The sequence below is a fragment of the Podarcis liolepis genome (genome assembly GCF_965112155.1).
Source record: "Podarcis liolepis genome assembly, chromosome: 9".
Lineage (NCBI taxonomy): Eukaryota > Metazoa > Chordata > Lepidosauria > Squamata > Lacertidae > Podarcis > Podarcis liolepis.
The window spans coordinates 70,872,713-70,898,566 of record NC_139564.1 but is presented as its reverse complement, the minus strand read 5'-3'; the positions used below and the strand labels follow the sequence as shown (position 1 = coordinate 70,898,566).

General features: G+C 43.0%; 1 protein-coding gene across 2 annotated transcripts in view; it reads right to left on the bottom strand.

The window, feature by feature from the left end:
* The window catches only part of SLC34A2 (solute carrier family 34 member 2), a 33,043-nt gene extending 10,294 nt beyond the window's left edge, over nucleotides 1–22,749 (bottom strand). The window contains exons 1-9 of one of the 2 annotated variants that reach the window (XM_083460489.1): nucleotides 22,579–22,749; nucleotides 15,549–15,642; nucleotides 15,289–15,423; nucleotides 12,384–12,512; nucleotides 10,639–10,782; nucleotides 9,003–9,114; nucleotides 6,056–6,251; nucleotides 3,219–3,314; nucleotides 2,104–2,224 (exon numbers count right to left, since the gene is read on the bottom strand). In XM_083460489.1, coding sequence (XP_083316615.1) covers nucleotides 2,104–2,224; nucleotides 3,219–3,314; nucleotides 6,056–6,251; nucleotides 9,003–9,114; nucleotides 10,639–10,782; nucleotides 12,384–12,512; nucleotides 15,289–15,423; nucleotides 15,549–15,639 — 1,024 coding nt within the window. In that variant the 5' untranslated portion in view covers nucleotides 15,640–15,642; nucleotides 22,579–22,749. Of the gene's footprint in view, nucleotides 1–2,103; nucleotides 2,225–3,218; nucleotides 3,315–6,055; nucleotides 6,252–9,002; nucleotides 9,115–10,638; nucleotides 10,783–12,383; nucleotides 12,513–15,288; nucleotides 15,424–15,548; nucleotides 15,643–21,849; nucleotides 21,990–22,578 lie in introns of those variants that run through there. The other variant, XM_083460490.1, reaches the window with a different exon arrangement.
* Between the last annotated feature and the right edge of the window lie 3,105 nt (nucleotides 22,750–25,854).

Genomic DNA, 25,854 nt, shown 5'->3' with positions numbered 1-25,854 from the left:
AGACCACAAATCGTGCTCCAGCGGTGCAGCAACAGCGGGAGGCCCCATTAGCTAAAGTGGTTCTTCATGTTAAGAACAGTTTCAGGTTACGAACGGACCTCCGGAATGAATTAAGTACTTAACCTGAGGTACCACTGTATTTCCCAAGGGGTCTACCTATTCTGGCATGCATTGGGGCAGATAGATGCGATACACTGCATGTTTTACGTTGCATTTGAATTTTTGGGGTTTTGACAACATCGATGGCATAGAACAGGAACGTCCAACTTGATGTAGGCTGTGATCTACAATCCAATATGAAAACTGGCAGTGATCTACCACCCAGGGATGGGTGCAGGGGGGGGGGGCAGGTGGGTACTGGCTGCTTCCCCTGAGGGAGCAGGCACACGATCTACGAGCATTCATCCCACGATCAACTGATCGATCGCAATCGACGCATTGAACATCCTGGCATTGAAGAACTACTAGTCTTGGCTGTCTCTGAGTGAAAACCCAGGTCATCAAGTCTGAACTTCCACAGCCGCTGCCCACACTGATCTGCCATGGGCAGACTGGCAGCAATAGCAGCAGATATGTTCTATGCCAGGGATCAGCAATTTTTTTCAGCAGGGGGCTGTCCCTCAGACCTTGTAGGGGAGCGGACTATATTTTTTTTTGGGGGGGGGAATTAATGAATTCCTATGCTCCACAAATATCCCAGAGATGCATTTTAAATAAAAGGACACATTCTACTCATGTAAAAACACCAGGCAGGCCCCACAAATAACCCAGAGATGCATTTTAAATATAAGGGCACGTTCTACTCATGTAAAAACACGCTGATTCCAGATTTAGAAGGCGATTGGGCCGGATCCGGCCTCCGGGCCTTAGTTTGTCTACCCATGTTCTATGCTTAAGGTAATACTTTATTACATTGCATTTTTGTATATATGTATATATTTTCTTATACGCATCCTTTCCCCTCACCTTCCCCTTTTTTTCTCTGTATCACTTTTTTTCTTCATATTTGACATTCTTTCAGTAAAATATTAATATTAGAAAAGATAATACTTTATTTTCTTGCTAATTATGCTGTTTCCAATGTGCATTTTATATCTGATGTCCTTTAGTAATGTTTTATTTCGAAATGTTAAGGTGACTTTTTTGTTAACTTTGCTGCGTTACTTTTGCATTCTGTACGTTCTTTGTAATAATAATAATAATAATAATAATAATAATAATAATAATAATAATAATAATAATAATTTATTTGTACCCCACCCATCTGGCTGGGCTTCCCCAGCCACTCTGGGTGGCTTCCCAAAAAATATTAAAATACTGTAATACATCAAACATTAAAAGCTTCCCTAAACAGGAAAATAAAATAATTTTAGTTTCCTGTTAATTATGTTGCTTTGACTGTATACTTTATATCTGATTTTCTTCTGAAGTGTTTTATTCTGGGTTGTCTTATTTGATGCTTTAAGGTAGGTTTGTAAACCTACATTATTATTCCGGTTCCTTAACAATATAAAGCAGTATAGCTGATGGACATCGCTACGATTCTATGATTCTGGGAAATAAAATGAATGAATAAATAATCAATTATCAATCAATACAAAGACTAACCCTTTAGATAGTATTACCAGGAGCTTTTCGGCAGCGCTTCCATAGTGGGTGGTAATATTTAAACCAGTTCACAGCACTGTTGCGTTTTGCCTCACTTGATGTGTCTCACAAAACAGACTTATTTTAAGGCTGCCTTAGATGAAAGATAGTTGGACAACAATCACAGTCTTCCAGTGCACCACAACCAGTTTGGGTGTATTGCCTCTACAATTTTCCACTGCTGGAAAAATTCCCCAGCCAAGATTATAGCGCCTCCCCTACAACCCTCTCTCACACACTGCACATTTCGTTTTTGTACAGGCATACCTTTGATCAGAATGGCACCACTGCAACGTTTGAATCACACCCATTGAAAGAGAGCCATTGCCATAATATTTTATATTGTGCCGTCTCTGCGAAGAGGTTTTACAATGCAAGGGGCAGAGATGGATTGCTGGACTCGAAAGCCCGAAAAAGCTCTACGTTATGAGATACAGAAAGCGGCGTTTTACTTACATTTTTTAATATATTCTGTGGTGGATATATTTCGTATTGTCCAGGTCAAGTTTCCATCTCTCCAACAGAGGTCTGGGGAGGTGCAATTTTCCCACGGTGGGATAGTAACATTCATTGGATCCTAGAAATCAACAAATAAAGCAGAGCAATGAAATAAACACTCCACATTTATTTATTTATTAAACTTGTAATCTCACCCTTTCCCTGCAAAGGAGCCCAGCATTGCCAAACATGTGATGAAATTATTATTATTATTATTATTATTAACGTATTTAAAACAATTCCAGTACAGATGCAGACTGGGAAAGATCTCAGGGGTTTTTTTTTTGTAATGATCTATTGCACATCTCAAAAGAACTCATTACAGTTGTGAAAGTAGGATAGCTCTAATGGATGAGTCCTCTATTGGCCTCACTCCCACACTCATCATAATGAAAAGTATTCTATTAATGAGGCTAGTAATATTATTATTATTAATCTACCTTGCCAAGCAGAGCTTGGATGTATTTCAACACTCTAAAGCATTATACAAATGCTAAGTAGTATGATTGTGCCAATCCAAACAATGAATCTCAAAGCTAAATCTCCCTTCTTCCTTCCTTCCTTCCTTCCTTCCTTCCTTCCTTCCTTCCTTCCTTCCTTCCTTCCTTCCTCCTTCCTTCCTTCCTTCCTTCCTTCCTTCCTCCTTCCTTCCTTCCTTCCTTCCTTCCTTCCTTCCTTCCTCCTTCCTCCTTCCTTCCTTCCTTCCTTCCTTCCTTCCTTCCTTTCCCTCTCTCTCTCTCAATCCTCGTCTCTCACCCTGGGAGGTCTTCCCTTCCCTATTTTTTATTTCTTAAATTGTTTCATAACAAACAAATTTAATAAAAAGTTTGGTATTAATCAAATTAGAATAAAATTGTGTTTCAAAGATCTAGATTTCAGTAGCTGTAAAGCAGTGATATGATACTCCAACGCAATATTTATAATCTTTGAAAGAAGAATTGTAAAGCCAATTTCAGGATTATTATTTTTTTGAGGCTGGATAAAGCCTCCCCTTCTGGAGGTTCGTAGTCTGCTTATTTAATGACGATACAATATCTAATGTACGTTATGGAACACAGGAACATAATACTTACCACTTCGGTCTTGGTTTCACACCACGTTAGCACTAGGCTTTTGTTCTTTGCTTCCTCGTCGCCTGTAGCAATTGCACTTATCACCGATTTATCAAGCTGTTAAAGCAAATGGAAAATAAGGTTTGGTTTATTGCATCATTTAATAATACATTCCTCCATCTCTTTGTCACACTCTAAAAGGTAAAGGTAAAGGGACCCCTGACTATTAGGTTCAGTCATGGCTGACTCTGGGGTTGCGGCGCTCATCTCGCTTTATTGGCCGAGGGAGCCGGCATACAGCTTCCAGGTCATGTGGCCAGCATGACTAAGCCGCTTCTGGCAAACCAGAGCAGCGCATGGAAACACCATTTACCTTCCCGCCAGAGCGGTGCCTATTTATCTACTTGCACTTTGACGTGCTTTCAAACTCCTAGGTTGGCAGGTCGGCAAGTCCTAGGCTCTGTGGTTTAACCCACAGCGCCACCCGCGTCCCTGTGTTGTCACATTCTACTAGAACCAAATAACACTATCCAGGGCAAGCTAGGCAGGTAGGAATGGTCTCATTTAAAACCTGGCCAGGGGCAAGTGGTTATCTGCACTACTTGCAAGTGTGGCAAAAGAGGCAGCCCTAGTCCTGAAGCTGAGATGATCAGAAAGAGAGAAAATTTAGTTCCCCACCCTCACAAGTACACCTTTTTACATTCTCCCTTAGATATGAATGCCTGAAATTCATTCCTGTGGTAAAAAAATTTAGATGAGCCACTAGAACAGACTTGTAACACTTAGTGGCCTGTATTCTACTGAGAGGAGATCCTGCAAGGATAATAATAATATTAATAAAGAAGAAGAAGAAGAAGAAGAAGAAGAAGAAGAAGAAGAAGAAGAAGAAGAAGAAGAAGAAGAAGATTATTATTATTATTATTATTATTATTATTATTTATACCCCACCCAACTGGCTGGGGTTGTGGCGTTCATCTCGCTTTCAGGCCGAGGGAGCCGGCGTTTACAGCTTTCTGGGTCATGTGGCCAGCATGACTAAACCGCTTCTGGCGCAACGAAACACCATGACGGAAACCAGAGCGCACGGAAACGCCGTTTGCCTTCCCGCCGCAGCGGTACCTATTTATCTACTTGCACTGGTGTTCTTTCGAACTGCTAGGTTGGCAGGAGCTGGGACGGAGCAACAGGAGCTCACTCCTGTTGTGGCGATTCGAACCGCTGACCTTCTGATCGGCAAGCCCAAGAGGCTCAGTGGTTTAGACTTGCAACTCTTAGTGGCTTATATTCCGCTGGGAGGGGATCCTGCAAGGATCAGAATCTCTGACCCACACATAACATGTACTGTAACACTATAACGGCTGCTTATCTGGTCCTGGGGCAGTTGTGACCCTTCACGGACCCCCCTCAATTCCCAGGACTGCCTCAAGGACCAACTGTTGGGGAATCACCCTGTCCAGCTGCTAAGGATGACAGGATATCCCGCCTAAGCAGAGCTTGGATGGCGGACCGAAGCGGAGAAGTCTTCACTCTGGTCCTCTGGCTAGACATTTAAACCACCTGGCTCTGAGTTCGGGACAACACTTAGCCAAAGATCAACACATGGTACGCACTGTAATACCATAATATATGGGGCCTCTCTGTATTTTACCTCCACACAACACTATATTAAACTTTTTTTCCTATCACAGCAGCTGAAAAGGCATCTACAAAAAGGGAGTGGAATCATTATTGGCGCTTTGGTCTTAAGCCAATTGGGCCTGTATTTAAGTAGCATGCCCTTCCCTCTCAGGACTTCCTTCCTGTACCCGTGAGGGCAGTTAGTATGGGAAACAAATCCTAAGAGGGAAAGTAAAAAGGAAAAAGGTATGCTTAGCCTGAAAAAAGAAAGGAAGAGGTCGGAGTGGGGGCCACACCTGATAGCACTCTTCAAACTCTGAAGGGCACAGAAGTCAGAATTAGATTGATCGGGCTTAAGTTCCATGAGGATAAATTTCAGCTGATCATTAGGAGAAATTCCTTAACAGCTGTTCAACATTGGAACCTACAACCAGGGCTGGTGGGGTAGACTCCCTTTGCTGAAAATATTCATCCATTAGTTTGGGATGCTCAAGCACTGAATTTTCTGTGTTTCACAGAGCTTGCTTTAGCTCACCTCCACGACTCCTTCCAACCAATTCTATTTTTTTTTATAGAATTTTTATTGGGTTTTCACAATTTATATAAACACACACAATACACAATACAGACATACAAACACAAAAATAAACATGTATAATTTCAAATCCTTTTTTTCTTGAAACTTATTTCACCGACCTCCCCATACCTCCCCTTTCTGCATTCCAATTCCAAAATTCCTTCCAACCAATTCTAATCTATTTTTATTGTAATGTTGTGAGGCTTTCATGTTTATTATGTCAGGAAACTGAAACACCGTACTTTTCCGTGTATAAGACTCGGGGGGGGGGTTTCTTTAGAATGATGTGTAAAACTGTGGGTTGTCTTATACATGGGGCAATCTCAACCCTATTTTATTAAGTTGGAGTCCCTAAAAATAGGGGGCGTCTTATACATGAAAAAAATACGAGAGAGAGAGAGAAAGAGAGAGAGGGTTTATAATCAGTTCTCAGCTACTGATCCAGTTTTCCCTCTTATACTTTGAAGTCAAGCTATGAAGGCAAAGTGCACATTCTAAGAAGCATATTTTTCAAAAACAAGATTCTAACTCATGGGAATAACAATAACGTCTGCTCAGAAGCCTTCCCTCCATAAGAACGACAATACTATAAGGGAGGGACAAGTCATATCTGAGTACCTAAAGATGCTTCGGCAATTATTAACTAACCGAGGAAAGCGCCTACCTGGATGATAAGTTTTGTAAGTGGATCAGTGATCACTTTCAGCAGCTGAGGGGCATCTTCCCCACTTTCAAGCTGAAATGAGTTCATAATGACATTGGTGAGGTGATAAAGATAGTGTGTGGCCACTTCAATAGGCAATAGGACAGCCACTGACAGCCAGTTGAAGAAATCGTGGATTGTTGCTCCGGCGAAGGCTCTGCAGAAAAAGCAAAGGAAGACAAAAGGGTAAACCCACATGCTGGAAGACACCAAAGAAAGGTAAATTAACATTCTTATTGGAGAAAAGAGCAAGTAATCTACTCTTTATCACGGTAGATTAACATACCCTGCAACACCTCTCTGATGAAACTAGGGAAGTCCTAAGTAAAAGTGGGGCATTCTGGGATCAAATCAGAAACTGGGAAGACTTCTGTAAATCTAGGACTGTCCCTGGAACACAGGGACACTTGGAGGGTCTGGATTAAGAACAAGAGAGGAAATTTGCCACCTCAGTGCTCACGCTTCCTATTGCTGAGCATTCCTGGCTTCCACAGATGGCAGGAAGTCTCAGGGGTGGTGATACTTGGTCCTCGTTCACAACTGAGGAGGTAAAGGTAAAGGGACCCCTGACCATTAAGTCCAGTCGTGGACGACTCTGGGGTTGCAGCACTCATCTCACTTTATTGGCCGAGGGAGCCGGCGTACAACTTCCCGGTCATGTGGCCAGCATGACTAAGCTGCTTCTGGTGAACCAGAGCAGTGCACAGAAACGCTGTTTAGGTACCTATTTATCTACTTGCACTGCGTGCTTTCGAACTGCTAGGTTGGCAGGAGCAGGGACCGAACAACGGGAACTCACCCCGTCACAGGGATTCGAACCGCCAACCATCCGATCGGCAAGCCCTAGGCTCTGTGGTTTAACCTACAGCACCATCCGCGTCCCTCAAAGGTAAAGGGACCCCTGACCATTAGGTCCAGTCGCGGACAACTCTGGGGTTGCAACGCTCATCTCGCTTTACTGGCTGAGGGAGCCGGTGTACAACTTCCGGGTCATGTGGCCAGCACTTGCTTAGCACTCGCTTAGTCCTGGGTTCACAACTGAGGAGAGAGCGCTGGAAACCTATGCTGCCTTCAAAACAGAGGCACCAAGTTGCGCCCAAGATTGAGGGGGCCTGCCGCACAATGCACGCTTGTGACATCACGTGTCTGGCATGTGGTGCGTGTGTCATGTCACATTTTGGGGGGTGGCCAGCGGCTCCTCCTCTCTCACGCTCAGGTGGGGCTGGGCACTGAAACCATACTGTGCTTGGCTTGGCCTCTTTGCCCCCTCATCACTGAGGGGGCCCGGCCTCCCTCCCATCGGATATTGTGGGGGCCAAAGACAACTCGTCCCTACAGAGTCGGCAGCCCTGCCTCAAAATGTCTGCTTCGTTTGCAAGTATGCAGAGAGAAAAGCACAACGATGTTTGCTATGTGGTGCAGATAGCCTGGGACAACTTCAACAGGCAATGGCACCAATGCTCAAAGTCAGTTAAAGAAACTGTGCGGCATCTGATAAAACCCCATCAGGCAAATTATTAATTCTTGGACTCAGTAATAAAAGATTAATAACGACCAATCTCACAACGCTGTTTTATGACAAGGACTGTATGAAAAGGTTACTGTACAAATGTAGGGTAGATATGATTTGGCTTAAGAAGATTTATTTGTGACGTCAATCTCACAATCCCAGGGCACAATACACAAACAAGCAGCACTGATGTGTAGATAATGAAAGGAGCACATGCTCCACAACACAAGGTGTGGCAGTCATATGGACACAGGAACAACACAAAGTTCATTCATCTAAATAAGACCACAAACTCTTCCCCCGCACAATTAGCTGTGCTACCGCTCAGTGGCGCTGTGGGTTAAACCACAGAGCCTAGGACTTGCCAATCAGAAGGTCGGCAGTTTGAATCCCCATGATGGGGTGAGCTCCCGTTGCTCAGTCCCTGCTCCTGCCAACCTAGCAGTTTGAAAGCACATCAAAGTGCAAGTAGATAAATAGGTACCACTCCGGCGGGAAGGTAAACGGCATTTCTGTGCGCTGCTCTGGTTCACCAGAAGCGGCTTAGTCATGCTGGCCACATGACCCCGAAGCTGTATGCTGGCTTCCTCGGCCAATAAAGCGAGATGAGCGCCGCAACCCCAGAGTCGGTCACAACAGGACCTAATGGTCAGGGGTCCCTTTACTGCTCAGTTCAGATGCACCCTGTACAAGAAGATGCTTTCACTAGTCATGTTAGTTGCTTGTAAGTATTGTAGGATGTTATACTATTAACATTTTTTTTTAAAAAAAGGCAACTAGTGAAATAGTAATGCTCGTGTTTTTCTTTGACCACAGAGAACTGCCCTACTGGGCAACAACCATTTTAGTTTCAATGGGTCAAGGAGGGGGACATGGTATGAGGAGAAATGGAATGGCTGAGGGACTCACTGCTATCCTGTGCTCAAGGGCCCCCAGACTATAAAGGCCCATATTTCGGTGAATACTTCACCCCTGCATATTAGTACTGTTGCAAGGCTTCAACCAATATTCATCTAGCCCGATCATTGCACATTTTGCAGATGCACAATGTATTCTTGTGTGCTAAGAGGAGTTGTCTTAAGCATGTAGCCACTGAGGGTAGGGTGAGAAAGGCGGAAAACAGAGTGACGTACTTTAATTTATTTGTTTACTATTTTAATTTTATAGATAATATAGGAAACAATCAGTGTTTTTCTCAACTGCCCAGTAAAAGAAACTGTTTAATCAAATTTATATACCGTGCTTCATCAAAAGATCTCAGGGGTTCACAGAATATCATGCAATACTGTAATGCAGTATAAATAAAAATGTCATTGCATACATTTTGGGAATTTCTACAGTTAAATATCACAACCTGCTCCTATAATCGATTGTAGCTTAAGTTTAAAACACTGGTACCTTCTAAACTGGTTCCTGTCTCCAGCCTGCATGAGCGCCACAACGGTGTTTGTGACGGAAGTACCAATATTGGCTCCCATCATGATCGGAATTGCGTGCCGAACACTGAGTACTGCAAGATATTGGAAGCAACAGATGAAAAATGGAAGGGATGGGCAGTGTTGGCATCTACAGTACATTGAACCAACTTAGGACCTTCCTTTGTTCTTGAGACACAAAAGTAACTAACTTGAGGACCAGAAAGCTTTTTTTGCACTAATCAGAATATGGAGAAAGCACCAACTGTTGCCTTTAGAACATGGCTAAATGAGATCACAGTGGGGTTCGGGTCTAAGTCATCTGCCAAAACATTACAACCCAATTTCCAACAGGAAAATATTTTTCTACGTCTTATATTTTAGACTCCGTCTTATATTTTAAACTTGCAGGGTTGCCTTTTCCCCTGTCATTTCCCCCCTCCCCCTGGATCAAATGATTGAAATAAATGCTCTGCAACCACAGACTGACCTTGGCTCTTCCCACAACATTGCTCCTAAGAGTCCTTTCCTACCCAGGGTTACAAAATCCAGACCAAGTCTCACACAACTTAAAAGAGTTACTCAGAAAGGCAGTGTTCTATCAGGTGTACTTCCTCCTATCTTTACAACAGAAAAGGCACACCAAACACATTGTCTGTTCCTGTTTCCAATATGATATTCCCATAGTAGTTTTTTATGAAAATGTTTTTCCAATATCCCCTTTGCTCTCTATATTTGTGCGTGCACAACTTTCAGGATGACCTGTACAAATCTATAATCATAGAATTTTTTTAAAATATTTTTTTTATTTTCTTGGTTTACCAAAGTATGTGTAATGTCTCTCGTATTTTTTCCATGTAACATTTTTACAAATCCGTTTCATTTGTAGAGACATTAGGGGGAGAAAAATAGGGGTGGAGGGGGGGAAGATGGGTGGGGTGGTGATGTTTCTATTATGCTTAATGTATGTAGAGTTTGGTGTCAGCATTGCTCATGTAGGTTTTCTGCTGTTCACTTGTGTTCCTTTGGTGGTGAGAGAGGTTGGGGTTGGCCTTGGGTGTGGTTGTTTGTTTGTGATTGGCTGTGGTGATCTTTGTTTTCGTGTGTGAGTGGGGTGGGTGGGTGTTTTGGATCAGGTTAGCCATATTGATTTGTATGCTGTTGGTGGATTATTGCCATTGTCTTGTTGGGCTGTGTATGTGATAAAGGGGAGCCATACCAGGGTAAAGGCGTCTTCTTCTGTTTGTCCCCGTGTCAGTTTCAGTTTATTGGTTAATTTTTCTAGTAGGGCTGTTTCCCATACTATTTGGTACCATTGGTCCATGCTTACTCCTGACAGGTCTCTCCAGTGTCTGGTTATGGTGTTTCTGGCTGCTGAGAGTAGGTGGGTTATGAGTTCTTTGTGGTGTAAATGAACATTGTTGTCTTGGAAGATGTTTAGTAGGGCCAATTCTGGAGTGATGTCTAATACTTGCTTAGTTATTTTAAATATTTCTCATATGGCTGTTATAATCATAGAATTGTAGAGTTGGAAGAGACCCCAAGGGATGACCCCCTGCAATGCAAGAATTTCAACTAAAACATCCATTAACTACCAATCCTTTGTACCATTAACCTACTTGAAGAGGACACCATGCTGACGATGATGGATGAGGACGTGCTTGAGCTCTGCACCATGACTGTCACCAGAAGGCCAATCACTACGCCTGCAAGAGGATTTGCTAACACGGAGCCTTCTTTGAAGATGTCCCCTGCTGCTTTGCCTACAAAAAAAAGATAGATTGTGTCTTTGAATAACATAATTGCTACCTATATGCAGACAACCCAGTTTCCAACTTCTAAATGGTTCCAACATCTAAAAAAATGTAGTATAAACACCGACAACTGGGAAACACTGGCCTGCGGTCGCTCCAATTGGAGAACAACCTTGACCAAAGGTGACATGGCCTTTGAAGACGCTCGAACTCAGGGCGAAAGGGAGAAACGTGCTAAGAGGAAGGCACACTTGGCAAACCCTCACCACCCAGAAACATATGTCCCCAGTGTGGAAGGATGTGTGGATCCAGAATTGGCCTCCAATAGTCACTTACGGACTCACTGTTAAAACCGTGTTTATGGAAGACAATCGGGCTTTAGTGTGAGCAGGATGTTGAAGCCAGGGGGCAGCTCTGCGTATTGTGGCAGGGGTGATTATTGACTCACCAAAGGTATTTCCTATGCCATTAAATAGAGATTACCCCCACCCCCCAAAGAACCCAACTCTTATGCCTCCTGTATAAAATATTTTGGCTGCCATTCATTCATGTATGGAAGAGTAAATAACTGCTTGCTCTGATGCAAAGGCAAAACCACCCCAAGACCTAGGGCAGGCTTCCTCAACCTCGGCCCTCCAGATGTTTTGAGACTACAATTCCCATCATCCCTGACTACTGGTCCTGCTAGCTAGGGATCATGGGAGTTGTAGGCCAAAAACATCTGAAGGGCCAAGTTTGAGGACTCCTGACTTCGGGCTTATATCGACACTTCCTCTTGTCCCATTCCTTCCCCCCAATTAAAACCACTCTTTGGTGCTCAATCGAAGCAAACAGCCATTTGGGTTTCCCCCGGATTGCTGTTTGTTCCTATCTATTGCTAAAGAGCAGGTTTTCCCTTAGAAAGGAGAGAGGCAAGGGGGAAACTGCTTGGAGCCATACTTTCTAGGCATGGGACAAGCAGATGTGTGGGAGATCCCTTGTCCAGATACTACTGACAGCAACGAACAGTAGACATTCTTCTTCTTCCCCTTTCTCACAGCAGCTGCAGGGTTTGGGGAAAGGTATCACTATATAGAACCATAGTGTGTGTGTGTGTGTGTGTGTGTGTGTGTGTGTGTGTTCACTGCCTTTGTCATGAATCTGTAAAGTGGTGGTGGTAGTAGTAGTAGTAGTAGTAGTAGTAATAAATAATAATAATAATAATAATAATAATAATAATAATTTATTTTTTATACCCCACCCATCTGGCTGGGTTTCCCTAGCCCCTCTTTTACCCACAAAATCTCACACTACATAATACCGTCGTAAAAACTTTAAGGTTCCATAGAACAGTCTGGCTTGACTTGTAATTCATCCCAACGACTGACACCATCTATACCATCCGAGACTAATACCTGAAGCTAAAATAAAGCAATGTCAACACCCCCTTGGAATGCTGAAAACAAAAGGTGCCTTTGCAAATAAAGGGGCGTCAGCATTCATTTACTGACACTTTCTTTTTCTGTTCATCTGTTTGAAGTGGGCTCTTCTGGAGGGGTGAGGCTTAACTCAACAAGATCCTTTTTACAGAAACAGAGACTTAGGTAACCATGATGAGAGCGTTTTCCTACCTCCTACTAACTGGAAGCCTGAGCTGAGCACGTCCAAGGCACAGACAAAAAAGTAGAGCAGGACAAGCAAGAGGACAAATTTTCCAAATCCTTTTGTCACACGGAGTATTTTGCCTTTCGCATCCAGCTCTGCAAAACACAAAGCAAGTTTGCGTATACAAAACAGCAAAGAATCTAATACTTGATTTTCAACACTCAATCAGTTTCATGCAAGTCTGTGGAGTCAAGGCTGATGCTGTGAGTTTGGTGGATGATAAACCAGAAGGAATGTTCTCATTATTAAAATTTAACTATAGGTAAAAGATTCTTATGAAGCTATAAAAACCCAATAATTTTTTTTTAAAACAAACCAAAACCAATTACCCCTTTTCGCCCTACTTAAAGCAAAATGTGAGCATGATAAATTTTATTTTTTTATGTTTTTACTCAAATTTCATAATATTATTAGGAAAACAGCATCATTAATTTGAAACAAAAAGGGGCAGAAGATTATTACAGCAGAGTTCCCATGCACTTTTAAGCGTTGGAAGATAGTGCTGAATTTGCCTGTTGTGGTACACATCAGCACAGGTCGATGTGTATTTAAATAATTCACTATATGTCCCTAATAGGTGGTGTCTTCGCCTGATGGAATTGCCTGGTTGGCTCCTCCATCTTGTTTCTACCCCTGGCAATACAGAAGGTAAAGTGTTTCCATGGGTAGAGAGGGTTCTACAGAACCAGTCCACAACTCTAAACTTCCACTTGTCACCAAAACATAAGCAGCTCCGATGGGGATCTTCCTACCACAGGAAGAGGAGAACCACCTTAGACTTTACCAAAGGACTACAGGGCTCCGGAAAATGAAACTTTGGGGCCAAATAATGGTTTGGAGACACAAGCCACTGCGAAAACAAAGGATTTCTGAGCTTGTTAAGATTCCTGAATGGAGTCTGCCTGGGAATCCATGTGGAAGCCATTCTGAGCTCTTTGGACAACAAGGCATTACATCTTGCCACTGAGTTCAGCAGGAAGAATAAAGGTAAAGGGAACCCTGACCATTAGTTCCAGTCGTGGCCGACTCTGGGGTTGCGGTGCTCATCTCGCTTTATTGGCCGAGGGAGCTGGCATACAGCTTCCGGGTCATGTGGGCAGCATGACTAACAGCTTCTGGCAAACCAGAGCAGCGCACGGAAACGCCATTTACCTTCCCGCCAAAGCAGTACCTATTTATCTACTTGCACTTGACATGCTTTCGAACTGCTAGGTTGGCAGGAGCAGGGACCGAGCAACGGGAGCTCACCCCGTCGCGGGGATTCGAACTGCCAACCTTCTGATCGGCAAGTCCTAGGCTCAGTGGTTTAACCCACAGCGCCACCCGCGTCCCCGTAGCAGGAAGAATATAATAACAAAATAATAAAATAACAGTCATAGAAAGCTTTTAAAAAGAATGAGTGGTGTACAATATATTCCGTAGTGGAAGACAAGATTCACAGTTGTACCAAGCATATCAAATGATCATGAATGTTGCCAAATAAACACATATTTAGTGGGAATGTGTCAGCCATAAGATAGTTTGGTCATGTAAATCACAAATGACTGCCCAAGCAGAAGCAAAGTTGGAGAGCGGTGGCAGCTTTTCAGAAACAGCAATGAACATGCCTTTTTAAAACCATGGTTCCCTAGAATAACAAGACGCATCGTTCCACCTTTGAGAGATTACTAGACCAGTAGAAGCCAACAGATACGGAATTAATTGTTGAGAAGTAAGGTCAGCATTGACACCATCAACAATGGACACAGCGTAGAGTCCAAGGTGATCTGTTTGCCAACAGCAATACCAATTTTGTTTACAACCTGGTTGGAGAACCCAACAGTGTTTGAACACCCTAAATACATAAATGGAAAAGAAGGCTGCAACATGAGAGATTTCCCCTGCTTCCATAACATGAGAAACGCAACATGTTCAATGGGAGACCTTTCATTAGCCGATGCACTGATTTGTTGTTTTGCCTACTCAGCTGTCCACTTTTAAAACAAAGCATGTCAAATCAGAGAATACAGATAGTTTGGTATTAAAGGTAAAGGGACCCCTGACCATTAGGTCCAGTCGTGGCCGACTCTGGGGTTGCGGTGCTCATCTTGCTTTATTGGCCGAGAGAGCCGGCATACAGCTTCCGGGTCATGTGGGCAGCATGACTAAGCCGCTTCTGGAGAACCAGAGCAGCGCACCTAAACGCTGTTTACCTTCCCGCCGGAGCGGTACCTATTTATCTACTTGCACTGCGTGCTTTCGAACTGCTAGGTTGGCAGGAGCAGGGACCGAGCAACGGGAGCTCACCCCGTCACGGGGATTCGAACCACCAACCTTCTGATCGGCAAGTCCTAGGCTCTGTGGTTTAACCCACAGCGCCACCCGTGTACTGATAGGTAAATAAAGGCACAAAGATTCAGAGCCAATGATTAAAACAACTTCCACCTGGGCTTTGCTGCCCCCTTTTCTAGAAAGCGTATGTTTGAAAATCATAGCGTTAGAAGGGTCCCGGAGGATCCCAGGCACGTCCAACAGGTAGATTGTGATCTACCAGTAGATCATTGGACATCTGGGGTAGATCACTGGCAGATCACTGACTCCCCCCAAAGAAGCTCAGCAAGTTTGTCTCCCCTAAAAAAAGCTGAGCATCTTTGCCCTGAACCCCAGAAAACAGGGCTTTCCTTCCTAAAAAAAAGCTCAGAAACTTTGACCCAAATTAAAAACTTTGACTCAAAAACTCCAAAAAAGGGAGTAGATCACTGTCAGTCTTTAACTCTGCGAGTAGATCGCAGTCTCTTGGGAGTTGGCTACCCCATTCCAGTCTAACCCCCTGCAATGCAGAAAACACAAATTAAAGGTGGAAAAGTATAAATATCCACGACAGGTTCTTACCTGACCACTTTACTCCTGTGTTCTGGAGCTCTGGCAAACTCCATGGGTCAAATTCTGGCGCTGGTTCTGCTGCCAAGGCAATGGTGGAGTAAGCAGGCAAAAGTTCCAGCTGATTTCCTACAGGAACCGCTTCACCTGAGAGAACCAGCAAGCAAGTCAATAACTGTTTCCTACCTATCCTTGAGTTTAGAACTCGCAAGCTTCTAAACAGAATGTTAATATAGGATATATAGGAATAGGGATGGTAACTATTTATGTACCTTTTGAATTGTTCATCGCTCTGTCAGACATGACTTGATTTTCTTGGGCTTTGCTTGCGTCTGTTCCTGCTAGTTCAGGCCTTGGAGCCATCGCCTGCAAAGAGATGATCCACCAACGAAAGGTCAGAGCCAAAGCATTTCCATGCAAAAGGGTTAATTATATGAATCTGAGGCAATCAACTCTGAATACTAACCTGTATGAACCAATGCCATTTCCTCAAGGGAATGCCATCAACAGCATATTTCCTAACCCCTTTATTTTAACTAAGGTAGCTCACATTCCACATTACAAATAAATATCTGAACAAACCCAAAGAGCTACCCGTTTATCGATCTAGCAAATACGCAAACATAAACAAACAATTGTCTCTCACTTTCGATTCTTTCATCTCTTACTACTCTAAAGAGGAAAATACATAGTTCTAAGCATTTTAAATGTCACCTAAACGGGGACGCGGGTGGCGCTGTGGGTTAAACCACAGAGCCTAGGACATGCCGATCAGAAGGTCGGCAGTTCGAATCCCTGCAATGGGGTGAGCTCCTGTTGCTCAGTCCCTGCTCCTGCCAACCTAGTAGTTCGAAAGCACATCAAAGTGCAAGTAGATAAATAGGTACTGCTCCGGCGGGAAGGTAAACGGCATTTCCGTGCGCTGCTGTGGTTCGCCAGAAGCGGCTTAGTCATGCTGGCCACATGACCCAGAAGCTGTACGCCGGCTCCCTCGGCCAATAAAGCCACGACTGGACCTAATGGTCAGGGGTCCCTTTACCTTTAAACGGGGACAGTTTTAGGCTGAACTGTGCATCTTTACTGAACAAAGGCAGCACTGAACAGAGGAAATATGTGCAGGATTATGCTCTCAATGTTAATTCATTTATTTCATCTTTGGTAGAAAATGACAGTGCTAATGGCTGTCTCCCCCCCCCCCCTTTCTTTTTCTTCTTCTTCTTTTGGTTCCTAAGTATTCCATTGACTTCCTGGAGTGATACTAGCTCATTTTTGTGAACATTAAATTGTTGTTAGCCTTTTTTTATTTATCCCTCCTTTCCTTTAAATTTTTCAATTCCATCTGGCAGTAACAAGAACCCTCTAATCAAGAACTAGTGTCTGGGTTTGTTTTTTTCTTTCTCCCTCCCAATCTCTTTTCCTTTTATGTTGTAACCCTGAGGTTGCATTAATTTGAAGAGGTACAAAGCCTCTTCTTTAGTACGTGACCTGTCCAAAAAACGGTCTTCATGTCCCCCGACTTGCTACTACGCTGCTGACCACAGTGATCACAAACCAGCACAAATAAACACAGTTAACGTGATAGTAATCGTGTTATAATAGAATGAAAGGTGTACATTTATTCTAAAGGTGTCCAGTTAACAAGCTACTGTGCTTTCGACTTAGCTCACAAGTACCAAAGTGAGATCTCAGCCCTTCTTACCACCATCGCTTTCAGCACAGTGATTCTTCTCTAGTCATGCGCTGCGGAAAAGCACATCTCTTCCTTGTCGGAGGAAGAGAAGGCAGATACATGATCCTGAGGTTTGCCCAGCCTTGTAATTCTAAACTGTAGTTTAGTGTTATGTCCGAATGAGGACAATATGTAACTGGGACTAGAGTTTCACAGGCAGATTTGTTGCAGATTTTGAATTCTAGTCCTTCTCTACAACTTTTCCACCAGTCTTTCTCGTTCCACCCCTGAGCCAGGATGCAACTAGAACAGGGGTCAGCAAACATTTTTAGCAGGGGGCTAGTCCACTGTCCTACAGACCTTGTGGGGGGCCGGACTAGATTGGGGGGGGCGGGAATGAATGAATTCCTATGCCCCACAAATTACCCAGAGATGCGTTTTAAATAAAAGCACACATTCTACTCATGTAAAAACACCAGGCAAGCCCCACAAATAACCCAGAGATGCATTTTAAATAAAAGACACATTCTACTAATATAAAAACAAGCTGATTCCTGGACCGTCTGCGGGCCGGATTTAGAAGGCGATTGGGCCGGATCCGGCCCCCGGGCCTTAGTTTGCCTACCCATGGACTAGAGAGTGTACTTTCAAAAACTGAAGCATAAGTGCCCCACCTAAAAATTATCAAAACCCAGGGTTTTTAATTTGTTGTATTTAATTTTAATTTGTTACAGGACTGATTGAAGGCCATTTAAAGTACACCATACATTTAAAGCACACACCCATCAGAAGAAAAAGAAAAATCCCGAGACCTGTAGTTTATCCACACAGAGCTACAATTCCCAGCACCCATAACAAACTACAGTTCCGAGGATTTTTTCCATTTTTAGAGAGGTATGCTTTAAATGTATGGTGTGTATGCAGCTTAAAGAACAATAGGTTATTTTTAGAATTGGAAAGTTTCAGATTAAAAAATAGTGGTGACTGACAGCCCCCCAACCAACTCACACAAAGCAGCCCAAACTCTTTGAATCGTCTACATTTAAAAATTATTATTCTTACTCCGCATAACACCATGCCCTCCAACATTTCTCTGATGGAAATAGTGACGTCCCATTCCATAATGATAATTTTACTATTTATACCCCACGCATGTTATTGCATTGCCCCAGGGCTCTGGGCAGCTTCCAACATGCATAAAAACATAATAAAACATTAAACATTTAAAAAAAAACAAAAACCAAACCACTTCCCTATACAGGATGCCTTCAGACAGTTCAGGGGTCAGATAACTCCATACCCTCCAACATTTCTCCAATGAAAATACAGTGGTACCTCGGGTTAAGTACTTAATTCGTTCCGGAGGTCCGTACTTAACCTGAAACTGTTCTTAACCTGAAGCACCACTTTAGCTAATGGGGCCTCCTGCTTCTGCCGTGCCGCTGGAGCACGATTTCTTAACCCGAGGTACTATTTCTGGGTTAGCGGAGTCTGTAACCTGAAATGTATGCAACCTGAAGCGTATGTAACCCGAGGTACCACTGTAGGGACATCCTAAGGAAAAGTGGGACATTCCAGGATCAAATCAGAAACAGGGTCTGCTTTTCTAAATCAGGAAAGTCCCTGGAAAATAAGGACACTTAGAGGGTCTGTAACACTAACAACATCATTGGCAAACCCTCGTTCAGCCACCTTGCTCCTCATTTTTCATGGAAGTTCACTCTGTTTTATGTATAACAGCGAATATTTCCTACTGAACAATGTCAAGCATATGAAAGTGCTTCTAGCGGGAGAATAAACTATGGGGTGAAACTCTGTCCTGTTGAACTCAACTACCTGACAGGATCATACCCAAGCTTTAATAGCCTTAATATGACTTATTGGCTCTCATGGAGTATCACTGTCAGCGTTCTTTGGCTAGATTCCTCACGGTGTTTTTTTCCCTCCCATAGAAGAGGTTGTTTGTACTCCCCTGGGTATAACACAAAGAGGTATAAAACCAGTGACTTGTATGTGACTACAAAGCATTGTTTGCGGCTTGCCATCCATGACAACCCAATGAAAGGACAAGTTGTACTTCAAGTGAATACAGTAAAGAAACCCAATTTAGGAAACTCAAAATTACAGGGGAGCAGACGAAGAGAAACTGAAGCAAAACCAGGAGTGGTGATTTCTGAGGGAAAGTAGAATCAATCATAACCACTTATTAACTCAGCAAGCAGTTAGATTTTCATATGTGAATAGTACTCTCTTCAGATATTGAAGGATACAAGAAAGTAGAGGAAAACAAAACCTTGTATCTTTGGCCTGAAGCATCATTTGGAGAGACATTTTAACACTTGCTAACTTTCCATGGTCAAGGTTGAAGAAACAGAAGCGTTGAACATTTTCTTTGTGTATTCCCTCCAAGCCAACTGTCTATGCAGACAGGGCCTTCCAGTTAATGAACAACATTAATGTTTCCATAACCTCCAGACTGGACTGCCGTAATTGAGTTCCGCTTGAAAAACAACTAATTGTTCCAAAATGCCTACTGGACTGTCACCTGGGATTGGCCACTTGGGTCCTTCTTCACTGTCATTGCTTACGATTTGTTTATGGATTATCTACACCTGCTGTCAGACTGGTTTCACAAGCAATATTTAAATCTTTGTTACTGTTTTTTTGCATTTCAAAAGCGATGTTTGCCAGGAATACATTCCATGGTAAAAGCTCGCACGGTATGGACGCTTGTGAAAACGTACTTGGCTGCAGAAATCTATTTGCACCTGCAGGTTTCATTACTCTGCCAATTATCCTGTCTTTTGTCAATTATCCTCATGCAAAGTTTCCTCCACCAGTTCCGGGAGGCGTACATGGGGTTCTCCCAATTTCACCCAGTGAGGTACATAAAGATGAAAGACAGTGACTTGCCCAAGGTTACTCAGCAAGTTTAATGGCTGAGTAAGCATTTGATTATAGCTTTCCTGAAACCGATCCCAAAACTCTGTTCCCTTCACTATTCTGCCTCTTATTCGAATTTGTGTCTATGAGGTTGTGTTTTTTGTCGTGTCACACAGGAATTCTCCTGCCACACAAAACAGCTAATAAGAACTACTGACATCCAGCAGGAACCTCATCCTACTCAGGCTTTAAAGACCTATATTAAAGTCCTACAGTTTCCAGAAGCTCATTTTGTGGGCTTGGACAAATTACTCTCTTTAGCCGCAAGGTTTTTGTGAGGAGGATTAACAAGTTATTCTCCCAGCCCTTCTTCCGTGAGGCTTAAAATAGCATATACTGTGTGTCTCCATTTCCCTTTAATCCTCACAATAACCTTCTAAAGTAGGTTAGACTGAGAGATAAGGACTGTGTCATGGTCCTCCACTGAACTTCACGGCTGGGCAGAGATTTTAGCTTGGGTCTCCATCATCTAAAGACAACTTGCTATCCACTCCACCCTAGGATCTCAAAACAGAAATAGCATCGCTTGGGAAATAAAACCTTGGTGTACACACACACACACACACACAGAGAGAGAGAGAGAGAGAGAGAGAGAGAGAGAGAGAGAGCAATAAAAAAATATTCAATAAGAATAACAATAAGCACATTAATGTTGTTCAAATGCTGCTCAAATGATGCGGTGTTGCCAAACTCACATTAAAAAAAAAAAGTTCGTGCAAGTCAGCCTGTATCAACAAATGGCTCCAGGAGGAGGCAACTTTATACCAAACGAGAATCTAGCTCAGCTGTCTCAATTTTGTAATATTAGACTAAAAGATTCAGCTTTTTAAAAAGTGTTTTGTTTCTTCATTACTTAAAAGGTGTTGACTTATTTTTCCTACCCAGCTCAGCGCTCCTAGTGATGTCACTGAAGAGAGAGAGAGCGCTGCACATGATACAACAAGTCATAATTTTAATAAGCATGTGTGCACACCAGTTTAAATTGGCTGGGACAAGTTCTTCTTGCTCCAGTGACCGATCGGCATTTAAATTTGTTCCTCTCGGTGCAGGCAAGGGGAAGTGCAATGCCCAAAATTTAAATACGGATCTTGAGGTCTCTGATTGCATCACTGAGGAAGATGTCTGTGAAGTTCAAAAGCCTGCCTACTCTCACGGTAGATAAAGATCCGGTTAAAAGTATCATGTTAGCTGCTTTCCTCTTTTATCCTTTGGGGCCATAAGAGCACTCTGAATAAAACATACAGTACATTCAAACCCAAGTAAAGAATCCCAAGGAAGAAAACATAATGACCACTTCCAGAAAGTACCCAGATCTAATAGAAAAACCATTACCCTGATCTCAGTGGATGTCTGCCTAATGTTATATTCACCTGACAGTGTTAGCACAGTGTAACCTCTTTATCTCAGTGCATCAAAGCAAATTCGCCACAGAAAAAGCATCTTTTTGCAAATACCCTGAAAATGCAACGAGACGTATATTGTGGTAGGTATTCAGCAAAGTTTTGCTCACGGTAGACCTATTGAAAACATTGGCCATAACATGTTCATTCATTTTAGAGAATCTACTCTGAGTAAAACTTAAGTTTTGAAATATATTTTTAAAATGGTTTCAAAAAAATGAGGGGGGGAGGGTTCTGTACAAACAATAAAAAATAAACCCAACATTTGATATGAACTTCCCGTACTTTGAATATGTTTGATCTTTAGAAATCAAACATTCTTAACCCAACAGCTATTTTATGGTTAATAAATGTGGGCTGCCTCTATGGGTTACAATATCTCAGTGGACGTACAATTAAGAAAAGACTTCAAAACAGAATTCCATATAATTTTCAGATTTCCTGCACTGGAACAACAGGCTGCTATATCTGGTAGGTAGTTAAGAGGAGCATCTGGGAGGCAAACATCAATGAAAGCATAAAGGCAATGGAAAGTTTGAGCTCAGATTTCCTTTTACTCACCTGCTCCTTCCTTCACAGACAATGAAGGATTTACAAAGGTATCTCTGTGGGGAGCTACAATATATAGACTGCTTTCATCACCAGGTTAAATTCCAATTGCACCTTCTGGACTGCCAAGCCTACCTGTTGAAGTTTTTCAGGCAGCACAAAGTTCCTTTACAATACCCCATCAGCAATAAAGGAGGAACTTTAATAGTCCTGTGCTTCAAAGTTTAAAGGTGATTACATCCATCCTTCTAAATTGCCAGCCACTGCATCCTTTGTTATTCTTTTTCATTTAAGATAAAAACTTGTCCTGGCTGGTAAAACACTGTTAGTGTTATGGTTTTATCTTGCTGCAGATCTTTTTTCTCTTTTTAAAAAAAGATCAGATAAAAAGCAAGTCTAATTCTATCCAAACTCGTTCAGAACCCCTTTCCAAACGAAATGATGTCATAATTCGCTCTCCTGAGGTAGAAAAACTTCAGCTTTTGTTTCAGCTGCCGCTGCGGCTGTCCTAGTGCCTTTCTTTAGAAAAGATTTTAAAAATTTATATGCGCTCCGGGTAACCGTACCCCGGCAAAGCCAGAAATCAAATGACATCAAAGAATCGCAAGGTAAGTAAGCAAATTAGAAAGTTCACAATGCTGATTCGTATTGGGAAAAGAACCAGTCTTTCACAAGCAAGTCACTTGCAAAGTACTGGGACTGCTCTATTTTATTGTTCTGAATTTCAGTTGGTGTACATACCTAGTCAGTCACCGCTGAGACACATCTCTGCTCAGTAAAATTCCTACATCCAAAACCATCTTCAGTGTTTCAAAAACTCCCAGTGTCTCTCCAAATAAGCAAGTGCACCTCCCACCTTTATCTCTATTAGCTTGCTGAGTGGATCACACCTAGAGTAGGTGGAAACAGAACTGTCTACCTTTGCATGCATCACAGACAGTTTTTTTTGTTGCTGCTGCACCTCAGCTAGCCAATGAGTGCTGGGGATCTCTGGATTAAGGGTGTTCAATTTGCATGGTCAACAATATAATTAACGTTCTCCTCCACCCTAGCTGAAGGCTTCCAGGCAAACTAGAATATGCCTTTGCCTCATTTTGCCATCACAACAGTACATAAGAGCTCGTCCACTTTGTTTTCGTTCCCACTTAATTTGCATGGTCCACATGATGTTACGCTCAAACACCAATATTGATGCCTTCTCCCTGTAAATTTAGGTTCACCCAATACATAGATAGTCAGATAAATTGGGGGGAATTGGGCTCTGAACTGCTCTCCTCAGGGTTACAGGCAATTTATTTTGGCGGTGGATCAACTGTAACTTCCTGCGACTCCTCTTTCCATGGCCACTACTCATGTTTTCATTTCTTTTCCAGCTGGGCTAGTAATTATTTCCGGCAGAGCTTTGCCTTTTGGTCCCTCAGCCTTGCACGAAACCGAGAAAACTGCGCAAGCAAACCGCATTAAAAACTGTGTGCTGAGAATTTACAATTGCCTGACGATAGGCATTTGCACACTTCCCGGGTGGGGAAATGATTTTTTAAAAAAACAAGGTCCTTAAGCAGCATGACAGGATAAGCAAATTAGAAGGCAGAGACAAGCACATAAGGAAATGCCTATTGATATGAGGGGAAAGACCTAAATTGTTCCTCATATGCAAATGGAGATTTGTGCAAGTGTGGATTAATTTGAAGGGGAAACAGTGGATTAACAGCTAAACAATGCTCAGTTGGGAACAAGCCTTCAAGTAGTCTGAGAGGTAGTGACTTGGTCGTTCCATTGAACTTCAGGGCTGAGCAGGCATTTATATCCAAACCTTCCAAATCCAATCCCAATATCTGGCAATGAAATAACAAAGTGATGAGGACAAAGTAATTCTGCGGCTAGTTGGGTTATTGTGATTTGGAGCACAACTTGGAAGCACTAACGGTGATATAAGTGTCCGAGTAGAACAATGTTTGCATGGTATTACTCAAAGTAAGTGGGGACATGGGTGGCGCTGTGGGTTAAACCACAGAGCCTAGGGCTTGCCAATCAGAAGGTCGGCAGTTCGAATCCCCACGATGGGGTGAGCTCCCGTTGCTCGGTCCTGCTCCTGCCAACGTAGCAGTTCAGAAGCACACACTGCAAGTAGATCAATAGGTACCACTCCAGCAGGAAGGTAAATGGCGTTTACGTGCACTGTTCTGGTTCACCACAAGCAGCTTAGTCATGGTGGCCACATGACCCAGAAGCTGTACACCGGCTCCCTCGGCCAGTAAAGTGAGATGAGCGCCGCAACCCCAGAGTCATCTGCAATTGGACCTAACGGTCAGGGGTCCCTTTTACCCCCCCCCCCTTTACTCAAATAAGTGTTGTTGTTGTTTAGTCGTGTCTGACTCTTCGTGACCCCATGGACCAGAGCACGCCAGGCACTCCTGTCTTCCACTGCTGGTAGCTTCGAGAACACTGTCCAACCATTTCGTCCTCTGTCGTCCCTTCTCCTTGTGCCCTCAATCTTTCCCAACATCAGGGTCTTTTCCAGGGAGTCTTCTCTTCTCATGAGGTGGCCAAAGTATTGGAGCCTCAGCTTCCGGATCTGTCCTTCCAGTGAGCACTCAGGGCTGATTTCCTTAAGAATGGATAGGTTTGATCATACTGCCAGTAAATAATTTGTAAATAGGAGTCACACAAGAGCTTAAACTGACAGACCAAAGGAAGCTTCAAATTCCCTGTAAATTTTAGCAACATCTACTGCCATTTCCTTTGGCAAGAACACCCATCTTCCTTCTGTGTGTCGGAACACACAACAGCTTAGTTATTGTCCTCCTTATATCGTGCATGTGGACTGCTTATGCTACAGAATTTGGCAAAATTTACCCAGTACTGGTTCACATGTAATGGTGATGTCATCATGCTGCAGCCATGGGTGTCGCAGAAATAATTAAGGCCTATGACTTGTTTTGCAGCCTTTATCTGGCTGAATCCCACACATCATTACATGTACAGTATCACCGATTGGAGATTGAGGCGGCATGCAGCAATAGCATATTTTAGGTGTCAAAAGATTCCAGAGTCACTATCACAGCAAAGCAGGACTTGGGGACAGAAGTCCAACGTCCCACTCAGCAGAACAAGCAAAAGAGGCAGAGAGATTAGTGCACTGCGTGGCTGGGTACCACATCTTCAACAGAAAAACGCATTGCCATCGATAGATCCCCCTAAGACAGTTCAGTCCAGAGTCTAAAATTACCTATGACACAATTGCCCATTAATACCTGCTACAATACTGAAATCCTGCCAACCTAGTACAGTGGTACCTTGGGTTACATACTCTTCAGGTTACATACGCTTCAGGTCACAGACTCCGAGATATAGTACCTCGGGTTAAGAACTTTGCTTCAGGATGAGAACAGAAATTGTGCTCCTGCGGTGCAGCAGCAGCCGAAGGCCCCATTAGCTAAAGTGGTGCTTCAGGTTAAGAACAGTTTCAGGTTAAGAACAGACCTCCGGAATGAATTAAGTACTTAACCTGAGGTACCACTGTAGTTTGAAAGCACGTCAAAGTGCAAGTAGATAAATAGGTACCACTCCAGCAGGAAGGTAAACGGCGTTTCCATGCGCTGCTCTGGTTCGCCAGAACTGGCCACATGACCCGGAAGCTGTACACCGGCTCCCTCGGTCAATAAAGCGAGATGAGTGCCACAACCCCGGAGTCGTCCGCGACTGGACCTAATGGTCAGGGGTCCCTTTACCTTTACAATATTGAAAGGCAAACTATGCCAACACCGTCATTTTGCTGATGTAGGGAGGTCAAGGTTGAGAGACCAAAGTGAGTAGGTTCTTGGGTGAAAAAAATATTTGAATCTGAGACTTCTTAGTTTGTGGATCATACTTTTAGCCACTGTGTGAAAATAGCTTGCAAGGTTAAACTGAGTTGATATTGTGATAGTGAACAAACTATATGCAACTGTTTGTTACTTAAACTTCATTTATTCTCGCAACCCTTCTAAATGTGGTAAACTTGGTTATTATTTATGT